Source organism: Microtus pennsylvanicus, chromosome 12 (assembly GCF_037038515.1).
Source record: "Microtus pennsylvanicus isolate mMicPen1 chromosome 12, mMicPen1.hap1, whole genome shotgun sequence".
NCBI classification, from domain to species: Eukaryota; Metazoa; Chordata; class Mammalia; order Rodentia; family Cricetidae; genus Microtus; species Microtus pennsylvanicus.
The window spans coordinates 17,162,845-17,181,406 of NC_134590.1; the positions used below are offsets into that span (position 1 = coordinate 17,162,845).

Genomic DNA, 18,562 nt, shown 5'->3' on the forward strand with positions numbered 1-18,562 from the left:
CTGCCAAGTAAAAGAAAGTATTTTCTGAGTATTTTATCTGACATTGGAGAGTATGAAAATTCTAATATCAGACCCTCCAACCTTCTAGTGCTGAGGTGGTCCTGTGAATCTCAAGTGAATGTCACAGACCACTACAGAATCATGAAAAAACAAAATTGATCACAGGACTTCTCTTCACACCTGCAGTTCACAAGCAGTGTTTCCTGCCACTTACAGCTGACAAAATGGTAAGGATAAGATGTGATTTATCAAGAAATTTCTAGGGAACCCTGGAAACAACAGAGGAAACCAAGACAGAGAAATCAGAAAATTTGAATCCTCTTGCATTTCTCTGATAGAAAATAAAATCACAAAATATAACCTAATCAGTCAGCATGAGCTAATATCTAGTAGTCAGACAATATAAAATGCAGATCAGAATGTAGACCAAATGAAACTTTTGTTCATAATTGGTTATAATTTATGACGATGCAAATCCATTTGCAAAATAGTTTGTCAGTTTCTTATAAAAGAATATGGGCAATAAAATGGCCCAAATTCAGTACACAGATGTGTTAACACAAATCTAAGAAAAACTGTCTCCATAAAATCTTGATCGTGAGCATGGATGTTTATAGCTGGTTTTTTTCCAAAACTGGACAATATAGGCTATGCCCATAGAATATTGTTTAGTAATAAAAAGAAACCATCCAGTCACCAGAAAACAAGGAACAGTTTGAATTAGTCAAAGAAGCCAATATTAGAAAGTTGCACACAATTTGACTCCAACTAAAGAACACTGTGAAACAAGTAAATCTACAGAGAACTCAAAGCTCCACCGTTTGCTCGGCGATTGCGAGAGGGGAAACAAAATTTTGTGGGTGAGGAAAAGGAATTTTTGGAAGCTGAAAATACTATGGAGCTTCTGTAATAGTTGATTATGGCATTATTCATTTATTATTATCTATAAAATTTAAAATTGCAAATTTTCATTAAAAGTAATATGTAATATTAACTCTTTTGTATTACACTATTGCAGTATGACAAAGACAAGGAAACTGCATCAGAGCTCTGTAAGCCTCACTCTGTTAATAGTTTTTAAATTCAATTAGTATGGAAAATATTTCATAGCACTAAGAATAATAACATTCATAAAGAAAATTCTAAGATCCTTAAATGAGAAAAATCCAATGAAATAGAAAGAAAAAGGAAAAACTCACTAGTCACAAATAAGAAGAAAATATGGTCTTGGGAACATTTTCTGTGTGGATTTATGCCTGCTTTACAGTTTCTTTCATCGTTTTAGAATATAGTATGAAAAGAACATTTGCAAAATTCTAAGGATCAAAACAAATATTAAAATAATGGCATTTTTCTAAGATCTCTTTCCTGATTAAAGCTACAAAAGAGAAAAGGTCAAATTGATTCAAACATTTTGGCTCTTTGTATATCCTCATTGGTAAGAATGAAGTTTCAAGGCTACTTTTATTATTGATTTGCTGATTTCACTGCAGGTAGGTCAAGTTTTTCTGAAGCTTTTGTATTTGCTCTGTAGATATCATTTACTTATAGACTGATTAGAATTGCTTCTATCGACTTTGAAAAAAGAAATCAGAAACTCTCATTGAAGAATTACTTACCCAATGATTTTTATGTTGAACACAGGACAGTGTCTCATTGCAGGATATGACCTTGCTTTTGAGTTAGGAGTGATTTAATAATCAAGCTTGATTATGACATAGTTGAATTGATCCTAACTCAAAGTAAATATAAGACTCGAGGTCATTTGAGATATACCAAAGGTTTGAAGATCTCTCAGAGGAGGGCAGTTTAATGTAGCATTGGGAACAGAAGATCTAGCAAACATGAAAAATGTATTTACCTGTGATACTGATGGAGCTGAAGTGGCAGGAACAGCTGACAATCTTTATCCTGGAGCTAAATCAGACACAGACAAGGCTGAAGCACTATTTGACTCCACAAACCCTCGGGACAAAATTTTCCTGGTTATTATGGCAATATCAATGGCTTTTGTCGGGAAACTGAGTGTTATACAAACTTGAACTTGAAAGAGAGTGGAGCAGGGCTTCCCACTGAGTTCCCCCAATGGGAGTGTTGTTTATTAAATTTATTCTTTTCCAGCACTGTCTTCTCCTGTATTCAAGGCTGTTTTAGAATTATTGGCAACCCTTGTTTTTTGAGATTTAAATGCGATTACAACATTCCTCCCTTCCATTTCCTCCCTCCAAACACTCTCATGTGAATCTAGCCCTTGCGAATTCATGGCCTCTCTATTCACTAATTGCTATCGCATGCATAGATGTATATCTACAAACATACATACTCCCAACATAATCTTTTAATCTCTATAATGTTGCATTCATTCATGTTTTCAGGACTTTCCATTTGGTACTGGATTACCAGTTGGCGTGTTCTTTCTGTGGAGGACCACTCTTCTGCTTCCAGATTCTTACAGAACGTATATCTCCATTGTCTTGTTAGGACACAGTTAAGTTCTACAAAGCTTTTTTTTTTTTTTTTTTTTTTTTTTTTTTTTTTTTTTTTTTTTTGCTGTTCTCTTGATACACAGTCACACTATTTGAGATTCTTCATGGTTAGTTTTTTATGTTAAGCTTGTTGTTTGCAATAACTACTTTATCCTCATTTATCATTCACCAGTGAGTAAAAGATTTTCTCACTATACCATCTCCTGTTTTCCTCTAGGCTTCCTTTCCTCTCCTTGTTCACTACTTCTCATTCCTTTATGAATAGAAAACTTTATGAAAGATAAAATGAGTTGGGTAATTTAAGATTTGCATATGAGCCGGGGGGGGGAGCAGAAGTAGAGGCCATCTGTGTGAAAGAACTTTATCAGATGACTCAATACCACTGCAGGTATTCCTCTCAGTCCATTGCGTCATCGCCCAGCCCCACCAGTTATTCCCTGACTATCAGAATAAAAGCTGACGAGAAACGTTCCAAGTGCACACACAGTACTCATTTTTCAAAGCTTAAAACGTGTGCTGCCACTCGAAGAGACAAAACTAGATCATTTCATTTCTTTCACGGAATCATCTGGACAGGTTGTACTTTTTATTGTTGATGTTAACAGATTTTAAACATAGGAAATACAAAGTTTGTGGTATTTACTCAGTTGTTAAAAATCGAGGGAAGATTAAGTCTATACTGATACTATGCCTAATTGATAATGTAATTCGTTTAAAGTCTTTTAAAATTGCTTGTCACAAAATATTTTTAGGCATTCTTTGATGCTTAACGATCTTTAAAATAAATTTGGGTATTATAGAAACCTGTAAAGTACTGAATGCAATTGCTATAAAGGATCTTGAAACTACTACCGCTATTTTCTTAGGAAACTTTGTAAAAAAAATACAGGAAAAATCTAGATTTTTGACAAATCGTTCATGTTTATTTCATTTGTAGGACAATGTTAATTTTGATAGCATTTTTTGACAGTGGAAACTAGCCAATCAAAAATAGAGTTTAATAATTAGAGTAATCACTCTTTCCCAGAATCTCTTTTGGGTCATGATATTGTGGCAGAAATATAAATAAAAAGACAACTTCTACTTTCAGCCACTTTGCTCATATCTAGACTAAAACAGAACTTGACAAAATCTTCAGCATTCATCACAGAATAAAGGAGGGCAGTAGGCTAAAGTTCAGGTTAGGGGATAGAAGAGGAAATGGCTGTCACTTTAAACAATTCCTGCTGCTGTTTCTCCATAACTGGAACCTCTTCTCCTCACGAAATAGTGTTGACAGTTTCTGACTGAAATACACATTTTAGGGGAAAACACAGTCAGTGAGTGAATCTATGTGTTATGGTTCAAGGCAATTTATGAAAAAACTGAGGGTAGGAAAGAGGACTTTTGATGTCAGCTTTTTAACTATGAGACCATGTTAATTAGGAGGTGACAGCTTGGGGTCGGGCTACTGCTTACTGGTGGGTTAACTACCTCCAGTTTGAATGCAAACCAATTCTTAGACATGTGGCTCAACCCACAAAATACAATTCACCTGAATACACAAATTAATAAGGTAAGTGTTGACTATTATAGTTCTTTTTAGAAGTGGACATTTCTTTCTTCAGTAAGCCTGGAGACAATTCTGAAAACAAGCAGATGGCTGATTTCTGTTCTGGTAATAGAAATGATATTTTCAAATTGTTATGTCTATGTGCCTCTGATTTTTCAAAGAGTTGAAATTGCAGGGACTGAGATTTTTTTTTCCCTCTGGTAAAAATAACCATGACTAATAGTATTTCGTGGGTTCATAGCACATATAAGCCATTATCTGAATAACAACAAACAAATGGCAAGGTGTCACTTATGTCTTAGTTTTATTGTGCCATTTAGAGCTATATTGAAATGACTATTATCTTGGGTGGGTTGTCTTAGAGATATTCAGAGAATAAATGCCAGGAAGAATACCATTGGTTATTAAAGTGAGGAAACAAAATATTAACTATAAATTTTTCTAGGATCTTTGCATTTTTGAAGTATATTCTTGGAAATTTATAGTGCATTTTAATAAATAAAAACTGCCTGAAGATCTGAGAGTAAACAGTCCCGCTGCTCAGCCTTACAGCCCAGGTGATGGTAACACACACCTTTAATCCCAGTAGCCACAATGATACACACATTTAATCCCAGAAGTGCTGCCTTTAATCCCCACCCTAGTGAGTTATATAAAAAGGGGGATTTAGCTCTCAGACACACAGTCTCATTCTGAGAGTGCTGGAGGAAGAATTGCCATTTCAGACTGAAGTTAAGGTAAAAGCCAGTGGCTGGCTGTTTTGCTTTCCAGATCATCAGGTTGAACCCCAATTTAACCCTGAGTTTTTGCAATCCTGCTTCATAAATTGTTAATGGCACATGCCTTCCCTGATTGAACAGTTGTGTTACCATGCCATTTACCTTGACCCACTGAGTTACCTTCCAGCCCATAGTTTAAAATTTGATCAGGGTGTGAATTAGGACCATCCTGCTGAGGCTTGTCAATTTGGAGTAAATCACTCCTTAAGAAGGTCCATTATTTTTGAGAGTAAGTGGGAAAAGTAAAATCAAGATCCATGACTTCAAAGGGCTTTTCTATAACCTCAGCATTCCCTTTTTTCAGACATAAATTTTATAATATCTTTATTTTACTTCCCTTTAAATATGTTTATCGAACATTTGAAATGCTTTCATCCAATGACATATATTCAGGAACAAAGTCAGATTTGTGTTAGATTCCGGTTAGTACCTTTATAAAGTGGCAGCCTATCTTTATTATTTAATACAGACAAAATTGAACTCTCTGCTGAAATATGGTTACATTTTAAGATTTCTTAGACTTTTCATTTGCTTCATCAATGTTGACAAAATTGAAGATTATTTTCCATTCATTATAGAATCTTATATATATATTATGTGTTTGTCTAGCTATAGATGTATCCCCTACACTAGCATAGTGTTTAAACTATACTCTCCACCATCTTGACTAGTTTTGCCTGTTTATTATAAAGTTAAATGGTTTATGCTTTTAGTAGGTGTAGAAAATACTTAAACACTGAATATATGTATAATTTTTGCATTTTTATTCAGGATAGATTCTTTTATCATACATCATATCCTGATTATAATTTCCCCTCCCTCCACTAATATTAAGCATGTTTTCACCCAGGTAACAGGTAAGGTGAAGGCATTTAACTGGTATACACACACACACACACACACACACACACACACACACACACACACACACACACACATATATATTCTAAATGTGAAAGCATTTAAAAACTTAAAAATCTGTTTTATCCCAAGAATACCACTTTGAGATGGGGACTTTTAAACCTGAGGATTGTGAAGTCTTTGCTGAGTTCCATGGAATTCTAATGGATAAACGTTTCACCAAATATTGGGAAGACGTTGAAACATTCCTGGCGAGACCAGATGATCTCGTCATCGCTACTTATCCTAAATCTGGTAGGTGTCTTTGCTATGACAGAATGTTGCTTTGACACATAGAAATTATAAAACTACATCATTATTAAATCATCAGTTATAAAGTGTTTACCTGACTCAAAATCATTTCATATTAAGGACAGTTGTAGTAATTTTGGTGTCAAAATATTAATAAATTTCACATTATCAACTTTATTTCACAATCTCAAGCTTCAAAAACACAACCAGTAATTTCATTTAGGTCACTGATAAGTGGAACTTGTTGATCATGTAATTATCTTATTCAATACAGATGAGTCAATTTGAGATATATGTTGCATAATGAATATTTAAAACTACTGAGATTTTATTATTGCTATGTATTTAGACTACAAGCCCTTTCATATGTAAACAAAAACTCTTTCAGGCAACCACTGATTTTCATTGCATATACTCACAAATTTTAATTTCACTGTATATTCACAAATTACAATTCTTTTTTTATGAGATTAACTTTACTACTATACATAGTTCCAGAGTCTTAAAATTATAAACTTTAAAATTCAAAGAAACACAATCATGTGTTCTCTGTCTTTGTATTAACATTTGATGCTTAAAAATGAATCACTTATCTACTTATGACCATATGATTTTATAATTCCAATATTTAAGAGAAATGAGAATTATGAGTTTGAGACGACCAGTACACACTGACCAGGTATTTATTATTCATGACAGTATAGATCCCTATTAGTTGAAGTTATTTTGGGTAGTGTAAATTTAAATATTCAAGCATATATTGTTTGGGGGATGGAGAGAAAGCTCAGCAGTTAAGAGCACTGGCTGTTCTTCCAGAAGACCCAAGTTCAAATCCCAGCACCCACATGGCAGCTCACAACTGTATATAACTCCAGTTCCAGGGAAAATGATACCTTCACACCAATGCACACAAACTAAAGTTAAATAAACTATTTAAAGAATTGAAAACTGAGGGCTGGAGAGATGGCTCAGAGGTTAAGAGCACAGGCTGCCTGTGCTCTCCCAGAGGTCCTAAGTTCAATTCCCAGTACCTAAATGCTGGCTCACAGCCATCTGTAATGAGATGTGGTGCCCTCTTCTGTCATGCAGGAGTACTTGCAGGCAGAATACTGTATACATAATAAATAAATCTTTTAAAAAAGAGTGTATTGTTTGAATTTGGATATCAAACTTTATTAAAATAATACTGTTATCAGCCTTACAGGGTCATTGGAGATTCAGGTGTGTTTAATTTTTACAGGTACCACGTGGGTTAGTGAAATTGTATACATGATCTATAAGGAAGGTGATGTAGAAAAATGCAAGGAAGATGCAATTTTTAATAGAGTACCTTACCTGGAAGGCAGAAATGAAGACTTAATAAATGGTAAGTTTTAAATTTGTTTTTTAAATGTATGCATAAATTTTAAGCTATATGATAGATATATGACATGGATTTATAATATTGCAATAAAAACAAGAGAACTTTTAGCATCATATACAATTAATATTCTGTCACCTCTATAGGTGGTAATCTTATAGAATGGCCTGTGCCTGAAATAGTGAAATTCTCACTATTATATGTGTTCAGAAGAGTCTTATAATATGCCAGCATTTATTTCTTAGTTCCCTGACTTGGAAAACATTTTAAATACTAGGAAACTATTTAGTAGATTTCTGGGAAAGTCAAAACTGTATTCGTGAACATTTGCTTACCAACATGTGAAAATATATTATTATTGGGGGGGTTGAAACAATTTTTTTTGTAGCTTTGGATCCTGTCTTGGAACTAGCTCTTGTAGACCAGGCTGACCTCACTCACAGAGACCCACTTACCTTTGCCCCTCAAGTGCTGGGATTAAAGGCGTGTGCCACCATTGACCAACTAGTGAACAATTACTTACTTCAACTGATGAAACTATTTAATCTTGCTCTGCAATTTATTTAGTTAATAATTTTTTTCACAGTGAAATTGTATTATCTAGAATCTTAAGTAACCTCCTTAATTTACATGAATAATTTTCAAACTGCCTGTTTTTCTCACTTTAGGAGTAAAACAATTAAATGAGAAGAAATCTCCTAGAATAATAAAAACCCACCTGCCACCCCAACTTCTTCCAGCATCATTTTGGGAGAAGAATTGCAAGGTAACCAGAATTAGATTTTCTTACACTTTATGTTCTCGGATATCACCTAAGAGGCATCTTAAACATATTGTGTTACAATTTTCATTTCACATACAGATTTTTCAACAAATATGAATTATTTTTAGCATAACCCAAGTCCAATTACACCTACTTTTATTTCCTAGGCAGTTTGGATGCTCACCTAACTAGACCTGGAAGGAGGTGGGTGGTCCTTGGACTTCCCACAGGGCAGGGAACCCTGATTGTTCTTTGGGCTGATGAGGGAGGGGGACTTGATTGGGGAGGGGGAGGGAAATGGAAGGCGGTGGTGGGGAGGAGGCAGAAATCTTTAATAAATAATAATAAAAAAAGATGATTCTGTAAAGTAGTTAGATTCTAAACCTTGGTTTGTTCCTGTGTAGAAGAAGGGTCATAGTGTCATCATCCTAATAGAGATAAATGCAATTATCCTTGAAATTGCAAGCCTAGTGCCTAACCCACTGTAAGCTCTGGATGAATGTCAGAGAGCTACTCTTATATCCTTGTGGACTGAATGTCTCCTCTTCACAAAACGGTGTGTGACATTGTGAGACATTCAAATGAGTCAGAATAGGATGTCCAGACAAGTGTCCTGCAATAATCATTTACACAGTGAATGAAAGAGACCCTTATCTTCATCTCACTTCCTAATAATATGCTACATGCTGGCTAAACTATAAAGGAAAGAGATTTATTTGGTTGGCGGTTCTGATCCAGGGTCAAGAGGCTGAACTTGGTGATTATCTTCTTGTTGACAAAGTTTCAAGGTAACATACGAGTCAGGGGAGGCACATACATTTATGTCTCTAGTCACTAACTCTTTTCTTTAAAGCCATTAGTCCTCAAAAGTTTGCTACTATGGTGACCTTTCCTAACCTTTGACCCCTCCCAAATGCTCACCTCTAAATACAAAAGTCAGATTATATTCATTCTACAGGTACACAGACTTCATTGTGATCACTGAATTTGGATATGGATTTTGGAGGGGAAGAACCATATTCAAACCTACCAGTTCCTGTAACATGTAGGGTCATATGACACAGATAATCACAGATTCCATAGAAACAGTCACTTGAGTATAGAAATAAGCAAACAGACTCTACAGGTAGTCCTTAGATCATATAAGAGAAGATTTCTAATTAAGATGCAGAGTTTAAAAGGCTGAAGAGGGCTGGGCAGTGCTGGTGCACGCCTTCATTCCCAGCTCTCGGGAGACAGAGGCATTTGGATCTCTGTGAGTTCGAGACCAGCATGGTCAACTGAGTGAGTTCCAGGACAACCAGGGCTACACAGATAAACCCTGTCTTGAAAAAATAAAAAAAACAAACAAACAAAGAAGGACTGAAGATGAACTAGTTTATTCAAACAAAGACAACGTCAGGAGCTGCCTGTAACCAGTTCAGCTTGTCTGGAAAGTTAGGAGTTCATGCTGGATAAAACAGTGAAAGAAAATTACCTAGAACTTATAGGAAAGTTGGACGCCAAGTTAAGAAATGTGGGTTTTCCTTCCATTATAACAAGACTAGGGCATTTTAGAGAGAAATTGGCCATGGAGTGAATTTCACGCATCCTGCCTACTGGTGTTTCTTGATATATTTGACACTACAAAGATCTCAGGCTACAAACTTTATTTATTTATTTATCTATTTATTTATTTATTTATTTATTTTTATTTTTTATTTTTTTGGTTTTTCGAGACAGGGTTTCTCTGTGGTTTTGGAGCCTTTCCTGGAACTAGCTCTTGTAGACCAGGCTGGTCTCGAACTCACAGAGATCCACTTGCCTCTGCCTCCCGAGTGCTGGGATTAAAGGCGTGCGCCACCACCGCCCGGCAGGCTAAAAACTTTAAAGATTCCAATGCTGTCTTAATTTCACCTGAAATAACACTATGATCATATTCTCCTGTATGATTTCCTGCAGAAAAGCTCTTTCACAGAAAAGCAATTTCCTGAGATGTCTCATCACAATTTTCTATAAGAGTATTGATCAAGGCACTTTTCTCCTTGCAAGAAGAGTGGTAGGATTTTACCGCTCCTTTGAATTTACAGTCAGATTTTATTCCATACTTTCTTATACCCTTTTCTTATATGAGGTCATCAAAGAAATAAAGATAATTGAATGGATTTGCCTTTTAAATATTTTCAGGCTTATTTGTTGATCCGTCAGAGGAGAAATAGTGGAGAATATTTTGGAAAAGCGTGTTTGGAGTGATGGATCAGAAAGATTAAGTGATGGAGTAAAGGAAGTGATTTTTTTTTTGATTTTTAAAAGAACAAGATGGTGGCTGAAGTGTCTAAGGACAATGAATTTGAAGTTGTGGTGTGTGTTGCAGGGAGGTGTATAGACTGCAGGCCTGGAGGAAACTGCATGCTTTGTCCCATTTCTTTAGTGGCCAAAGTATCTGAGGACAGTGATGAGGCCTCTGCCAGATAAAATTTTATAGTTTTAATGCTAGAAACAGCCCCTAACACACCTGATTTGCTAACCCCCTGATGTTATAACTGTGTATAACAAGAATGGAGAGCCAGTGAGTGAAGGCAGAGAGGGCGTTGTCCTCTCATCACATCCCTCAGGAGCAGCAGTGGTCACTTTTGTTACCAAACAGTGGAGGGGAGGATCTCGAGGAGGGCCCAGATGAAGAAAATACAGAACTTTGAGATACGGATTAAAATACAAATTTGTAAACATGATTACTTTTTCTAATCGCAAGTAATGAAGCTACAGGGCAACTCTTAGGATCCAAATTGTAATACAGTTTAAAGACCAGGAAACTGTACTTTCGATGGAGAGATCTGTCAACTTGATTATTTGGATTGATTTACTTTCATTACTACTATATATTGAATCAATTTAAGTTTCATTATTTTATTCATTAAAATTAGGAAAACAATCTAGTTGACTCAAATTTTTAATTTTACTGAAACTGTCATACAAATAAACAGCAAGAAGAAACCTTGAAAAATGTCAGAAATGATGCTGTGACCTCAGGCTATTGAATACATTTCTTAGCAGGATAGGACTAAAGGCTAGCCAGGACACAGAAAATGGTGCCTTAACTTAAAATACTATGGTATGTTTTTTCCATAGAGTGTTTTGTTTTAATCTTTTTTAAACAAAGAATTGATATTATGTTAGTTGTTGCAGACATGGATCTTTAGAACTTGAGGACAACTTGGTTGATAATCCAGGCAGTGATTTCGCACCTTATTTCATCCCCTAGATGATCTATGTTTGCCGGAATGCCAAGGATGTGGCGGTTTCCTTTTATTACTGTTTCCTAATGGTAACAAGTTATCCAAATCCTGAATCCTTTTCGGAATTTGTGGAGAAATTTATGCAAGGACAAGGTAAGGAGCACCTCGTCTCCTTTGGATTACTTCCTAAAAAAGTAGAACAAAACAAATGCTGTTCTATGAGGAAGAAAAATAAATGAGCTAATATAAACAGAGGTAATATAAGTATATAAAAGCAGAACTATAATATAATATAAACAGAGATAGAATGTAATATACTATAAATAAATATATACATATGTGCAACAGATTAATATAAGTAAACAGAAACAGAACATTATATAAATAAAATAGAATATAAATATAAGATGATATAAATATATAGACAGGAATATAATATAAATTTAAATACAATATACAGATATATATATATATATATATAAACAGAGGTAGAATATTTGGTTTCTAAGAAATATAATATTAAACAAATTCTAGAGGAACTGATGCTTGTAGGAGGTTTCTCTGTCTGGGAGGAGGAAGGAAACTCAGAGACTCTAGGAATTTCATTATAATGCCAAGAAGTAAAGGCACTGACACAATTCTGAGGGTTGAGGTGATAGTTAACCCTTTATAAGTCTGACAGTTAGCATGTTCTGTCTCTAACATATATTTTTATTTCTTCCAAATGTTTTTTTTATTGATAAAAGGAGAATAAAGAAAAGAAAGAAAAAAAAACAAATTTCCACCTCCTCCCAGCCTCCCATTTCCCTCCCCCTCCTCCCATTCTTCTCCCCCTCCTCCCACCCCTCTCCCTTTCCCCCCACTTTTCTCCCCCTCCCTCTCCAGTCCAAAGAGCAGTCAGGGTTCCCTGCCCTGTGGTAAGTCCTCAGAAGCACGGACATTAAGGGCAACATTGAATAAATGGGACCTACTAAAACTGAGAAGCTTCTGTAAAGCAAAGGACACTGTCACTAAGACACAAAGGCAACCTACTGACTGGGAAAGGATCTTCACCAACCCCACAACAGACAAAGGTCTGATCTCCAAAATATATAGAGAACTCAAGAAACTAGACTTTAAAAGGCTAATTAACCCAATTAAAAAATGGGGCACTGAACTGAACAGAGAATTCTCAACAGAAGAAGTTCAAATGGCCAAAAGACACTTAAGGTCGTGCTCAATCTCCTTGGCAATCAGGGAAATGCAAATCAAAACAACTTTGAGATATCATCTTACACCTGTCAGAATGGCTAAAGTCAAAAACACCAAGGATAGCCTTTGCTGGAGAGGCTGTGGAGGAAGGGGTACACTCATCCATTGCTGGTGGGAATGCAATCTTGTGCAACCACTGTGGAAGTCAGTGTTTCGGTTTCTCAGGAAATTCGGGATCAACCTACCCCTCGACCCAGCAATACCACTCTTGGGAATTTACCCAAGAGATGCTCTATCATATGTCAAAAGCATTTGTTCAACTATGTTCATAGCAGTATTATTTGTAATAGCCAGAACCTGGAAACAACCTAGATGCCCTTCAATGGAAGAATGGATGAAGAAAGTATGGAATATATACACATTAGAGTACTACGCTGCGGTAAAAAACAATGTCTTCCAAATGTTTTAAAACTTGTAATATGGTTGAACAAAAAGGGGTAAGGGTAAAAAAGCCTGCTCATTCCTTTCCAAGTAAAATGCCAAGGCAGTAGGTGAGGATTGATGCCGGTATTTACCAATATTCTGAATACCTATAAAACTCTTATTTCACCAGGCATGTAGTCAGAACATTTTCAGTTGATTTCCCTGAACAATGAAGAGTTACTTGAGTAGATATTATGGGAACTTTGCCATTCCATTACAGTTCTGACTAAAACAACTGAGTATTTATATATAAAGATGAGGGGCAAAGAAGGGTTTACACACCATTAAACAAACCATAAAAATTGTATAGGAATAATTGAAAAATGTTTATAATTATATGAGATAATATTGCTCATTGGAACATGTGGTTTGCAGAAAAACGTACTCTAAAACACCGTCAATAAAATATATGCCTCAAGATTGTCAAGACTTTCTAAAATACAGAAAAAATAATTGATATACCTTAAAGGGGGTAAATTAAATTACTATTAACATCATTGTGAACCTTCTCATAAGAAACTTTGATTTTTGGCAGCAAAGCACAGAAAATGGGTCAATGGGTCAATGCCAAGTCTAGTGGTGACTCACACTTTCACAATTGAAATTACCACTCTTGTAATAATTACTATATTCTCTCTCTCTTTCCATTCATCTCCCCCTCTCTCTGTGAATTGTGAATGTGTGTCTCACAGAAAGAGAGGTGTATACATACAGACCCATAGAACCACATATACAAGCATAAAGTCACACACAGCCACACACACACACACACACACACACACACACACACACACACACACACTAGTTTAACACATATTCTGGTTGCTCTAAATTAAGTTGGTTTCTTATTTTTTCTCAGCATCATAATACATATCATTATACTAAAATTGAAAACGTGTTTCTATACATGAAATTATACAATAATTTTTGTATCCTTACTGAGCAGAACTTTTCTTAATAAGTTTAACTTAACTATTGGCTCTCATTTCTTGAGCATTTTATCTCTTATTAACAATTTGAATATGTCTATCAAGCTGCGAAATGATGGTGTAGTACCTGCATTTGTTTCTTCTAATTTCAGTTTTCTACGGTTCCTGGTATGATCATGTGAAATCTTGGTGGGAAAAGAGTAAGAATCCATCTATACTATTTATGTTCTATGAAGACATGATAGAGGTAAGAAATAAAAGGCAAATGAACATTCCAGAAGGTTTTAAGATGCTCTTAACATCTGACAAGCCTGTGGTGCAATATTATCATTGGAAATATAATAGCAACCACTTGCAGAAGTATAAAAGGAAAAACATGATACTCTAGTTTGATTAAGTTTAGTGAACAAATAAATTTTAAATCCAGGTGTCAAAATTTTCAAATGATAATATTTTCAAAAAGAATTTGAATTCATAAAATTAAAAAACAAAAATACAGCATACATGAATGGATAATCACCAAACTTGATATTTCACTGGACACTGTAGCCTGAGGATTTATACTTTTATATATGAAATTCATTGTGCATATACCATGTATGAGATTATAATAACTAGTCATATTTGCTTACAGCTGTGATTACAGCAATTATAGAACTGAGACAGGCAGCCACGAGTTCAGGACATGTTTGAGCCGAATATCAAGACTTGCCTCAAGAAGAATAAACATAATTTTAAAAATGACCAGAGATATATGTCAGCAGATAAAGTCATTGCTCTACAAGTTTGAGGACTAGAGTTCAGATCCCTGGTACTTACATAAAACCAGGTCAGCATGGAAGCCTGACCCTATTCCTAGAGCTATGGAAAAAGAGGATTCCAGAGTCACACTTGCAGGGTGAACTAACAGAATCAGTGATCTCTGGGTTGAGTGGCACATGCTGTCAGTAAAATAAAGGGAAGAGTGATAGAAGAAGCTATATGTCACACATTTCTGGCTTTCACACACTTAAATGCAAGTGCATGTATGCTCATACACATGCAAACTTGGATACACAAAAAGCACACTCTTGCATTATCTATTAAAGAATAAATAAAAATGAAAATATTAGAATGAACTACAGTTAACATTTACAAGTCATTTCATTTAGGTCTAACAATTTTTGAAATGTCTCTTGCATCTATTTCTAGATGTAGAAGAATTGTTTAGAATAGTTCGATTTCCTCATTATTAATTTAATTCCAAAGTGACCAGATACAAAATAATATTCTCTTTCATTTTTAGGTTAAGATCTATTCACCAATTTTGTCAATATGATTTTCAAGTCATTTTGTTTCTCATAGGATATCAGAAGAGAAGTGATAAAATTGTTAAAATTCCTGGGGAGAAAACCTTCAGAGGAGCTCGTGGACAAAATCATTCGGCATACTTCATTCCAGGAGATGAAGAACAATCCATCCACCAATTATACAACAATGCCAGAGGAAATGATGAACACCAAAGTATCACCTTTCATGAGAAAGGGTGAGAAAGTCATGTGACTTTCTGTTGAAAGGTCTAAATTGCCATGACTTAGGCAAAAATCTAGTCAAGATTATTCACCCTGCATAATCAACATGTATTTTCTTTAAACTCTTTTATCTTGAATATTCTTATTCTTTTATGGATTGTTCAGAGGCATTAAACACTATTATTATATATATGGCCATATTTACTAATAATGAATTTCTGGTACTTGCTTATTCCTTTTCAGAAGTATATTATATTGAACATAATGGCCCACATCTTAATCTCAGCATCAGCAAAAATATCATCTAGTATACCAGTGTCATTAACTAGGTCTGTGTATATTAGTGTATATCATATGCCGTATACATATTATCTATATAGTTTATGATTTCTAACTAGAATTTATAACTATTTTGAGATAAAAACAAGTTCAGGAAAGTCAGTCATATTTTCTTGTACAAATGACAGAAAGTTTTGAAAACTAAATGACTAAGGTAGGAATTCAAACATAATTCTATTTGCTAATAATATCAAAACACAACAAAAGGAAATTTTATGTACATAGGATTATTACCTGACACAATATAGTCAACTTGTATGCCTGAAATTAGGGATTTTTTATATAGTATCTATGTAGCAATGTCATGTAAATAATTGGACATAAAGGTATGTGTGGATTTGAAAGATTTATCAGCACAAACATAATATTCAATAATGTGAATTATTACACTATTGGTCTCATCATTGTTGGGAAGAGGCTGCTTGTTTGTCCTGTCAGCCCAGAACCAAAATAATCACACAGAAACTCTATTAATTAAATCACTTCTTGGCCCATTAGCTCTAGCTTTCTATTGGCTAACTCATATATTAATTTAACCCATTTCTATTAATCTGTGTATCACCACGTGACTGTGGCTTACTGGCTAATGTTATGGTATCCATCTCTGGTGGGGCTACATGGCTTCTCTCCACTCCACACTTCTTTATCCCAGCATTTAGTTTAATTTTCCCTGCCTACCTCTATTCCCTGTGCAGGACCAAGACATTTTCTTTATTAACCAATGGTATTCACAGTATACAGAGAGGAATCCCACATCACGTTATAGAAGGCTTGATACAAGAGAAAACATCAAAGAAGATAGCTCATTTGAAGCAGATCAATTAAGAATAAATGAGTTAATAGGAATTTCAAAGAAAATGTCTCAAAACAATAAAGGCAAATTGTCATTGTAAAATAAAACATGATAATAATTTTATTGAGAAAACTGACATTAGGAGAAAATTTCACATTAATTATGAAATATATATATATATAGGATAGACAAATCTCATGATTCTGGCTCAAAGAATTGACACTCCCGATTTCCTTCTGCTTCCTTACAGGAATTGTAGGAGACTGGAAGAACCATTTCACAGTAGCACTGAAGGAGAGGTTTGATGAGCACTATGAGCAACAGATGAAGGAATGCACCCTGAAGTTTAGAGACGTGCTCTGAGTCGTTTCTTAATCTTGTATCTGAAACTGGAACATTCTTCAATATATCCTCCAGTTTCTGCTGGCTTGTCTTTCCATAGAAGCAAAAATCTTTTGAAGGCTGATGATTTAATTTCTTACTCTCTCTGTTTTAAACTTTCATATCAGTTTAAATTCATATCATAGTTTGACAGAAAAAGCACCTTTTTTCCTATATAGAAGATAAAGATTCAGGGGAGAGGGGAGGCAAAGAGGGGAGCAGAGAAAAATGTAGAGCTCAATAAAAAAATCAATAAAAAAGATATAGAATCTACTCTTACAGGTTCAAAGATTTTTAACAGAAATAATTTGATGTCTCTATATTTAAACATTCATGTTACAATACAAGTATTTTCTCAGTGACACACAGATCAAAAATAGGAAAGTGGTTTGAAGTTGGCAAGTAGGTAACTTTGTGATTGTGTTTGGAAGATGAATATATACAAAATTATATGAAGATATTAAAACAATTCCATGAATTATAATGTCACTTGAAGGTAATATCTAAAGATGCATAAATGATAGGAAATTAGTTAAACTGAATAAAAGTATTTTCTTATGTTTTGAGCATTAAGCCAATTCTAATTGAGTATTGAATCATAAATTGCCATCATTGTTGTGTAGAATCATGTACAATCTACACACACTGGAACTTGGTGGTTGCAGCCTTGACTAATGATTCTTTATCAGTAAGAAATAAAAAAGTCAGGAGTCAGATATTGGGGTAGGAAGCTGAAGGATCAGAGAAGGGGGTGAGCAGCCACCAGTCACCTCCCACCTCTTCTGTTCCTTTCTCCAAATGGATCAAGATCCTCTCTCAGCCCTGCCATACTACTTCCTGTCCCCTATCTCTTTCCAGTCCTCCAAAACTCTATTGCTAATTTTGATTAGCCAGTAGCTAGCTCTGCCCTTTGACTCCAATAAAGCATTTTTTGTCAGAGTACAATCAAAATATCACACAGCATTTCTCCCTTTTTGTCTAAATAAAAAGGGAAGATTTTTAACCAACATAGTAGAACTATATACGATAAGTGTAATAACTAAATACAAATATATATGTAAGAGTTGTATTAACAATGTTCAGTCCATTTTAATTTGACAAAAATCAGAGGAAATACTCCACTTTCTATGCTGCATTGGTGGGTTCAAAATCTTGCACTGAATTTGCTTTCTGTCCTAACTTGTATTACCAACCCAAAACTATCTTGTTAAGTCTCTCAACCTTATAAGCTTTATGACTCTTTTGTGAGTTTCTTTTCTGAATTTAGTAACAAGGCAATCTATATCTAGTCTTTAATTCTATCAGAGACCTGAGAAGGATATACTATTACCTGAGTAAACAGGAAGTGCAGAGCAAACAACTACCAAAAGTAAGAAATGAAATAAACAGCTGGCTGACTAGGGTGTTACCCAAGGAACCGCTGTAATGTTGTGGCATCCATTTTTTCTCTCTAAACTTAAAATATGTGGCAGACTTTTCTGTGATGCAGAAATTTTGAAGCACTGTCCCACCTTTTTTGGCAAATTTCAGAAGTCATTTTTTTTGCATCCTATTTGTCCAATTTGGACAGCATACTATCAACAGTTGAGGTAAAGGTAGTCTCTTGTCCAGTGTCTAACTTTTGCCAC

General features: G+C 34.9%; 1 protein-coding gene across 1 annotated transcript; it reads left to right on the forward strand.

Annotated features, from left to right (window-relative positions):
- Positions 1-2,967: 2,967 nt before the first annotated feature.
- Sult1e1 (sulfotransferase family 1E member 1) lies at positions 2,968-17,507 on the forward strand. Its single transcript, XM_075942868.1, has 8 exons — positions 2,968-3,062; positions 5,811-5,972; positions 7,210-7,335; positions 7,998-8,095; positions 11,334-11,460; positions 14,063-14,157; positions 15,255-15,435; positions 16,804-17,507. The coding sequence occupies exons 2-8, from the start codon at positions 5,825-5,827 to the stop codon at positions 16,914-16,916; spliced, it is 888 nt and encodes a 295-aa protein (XP_075798983.1). The 5' UTR covers positions 2,968-3,062; positions 5,811-5,824; the 3' UTR covers positions 16,917-17,507.
- The last annotated feature ends 1,055 nt before the right edge of the window (positions 17,508-18,562 follow it).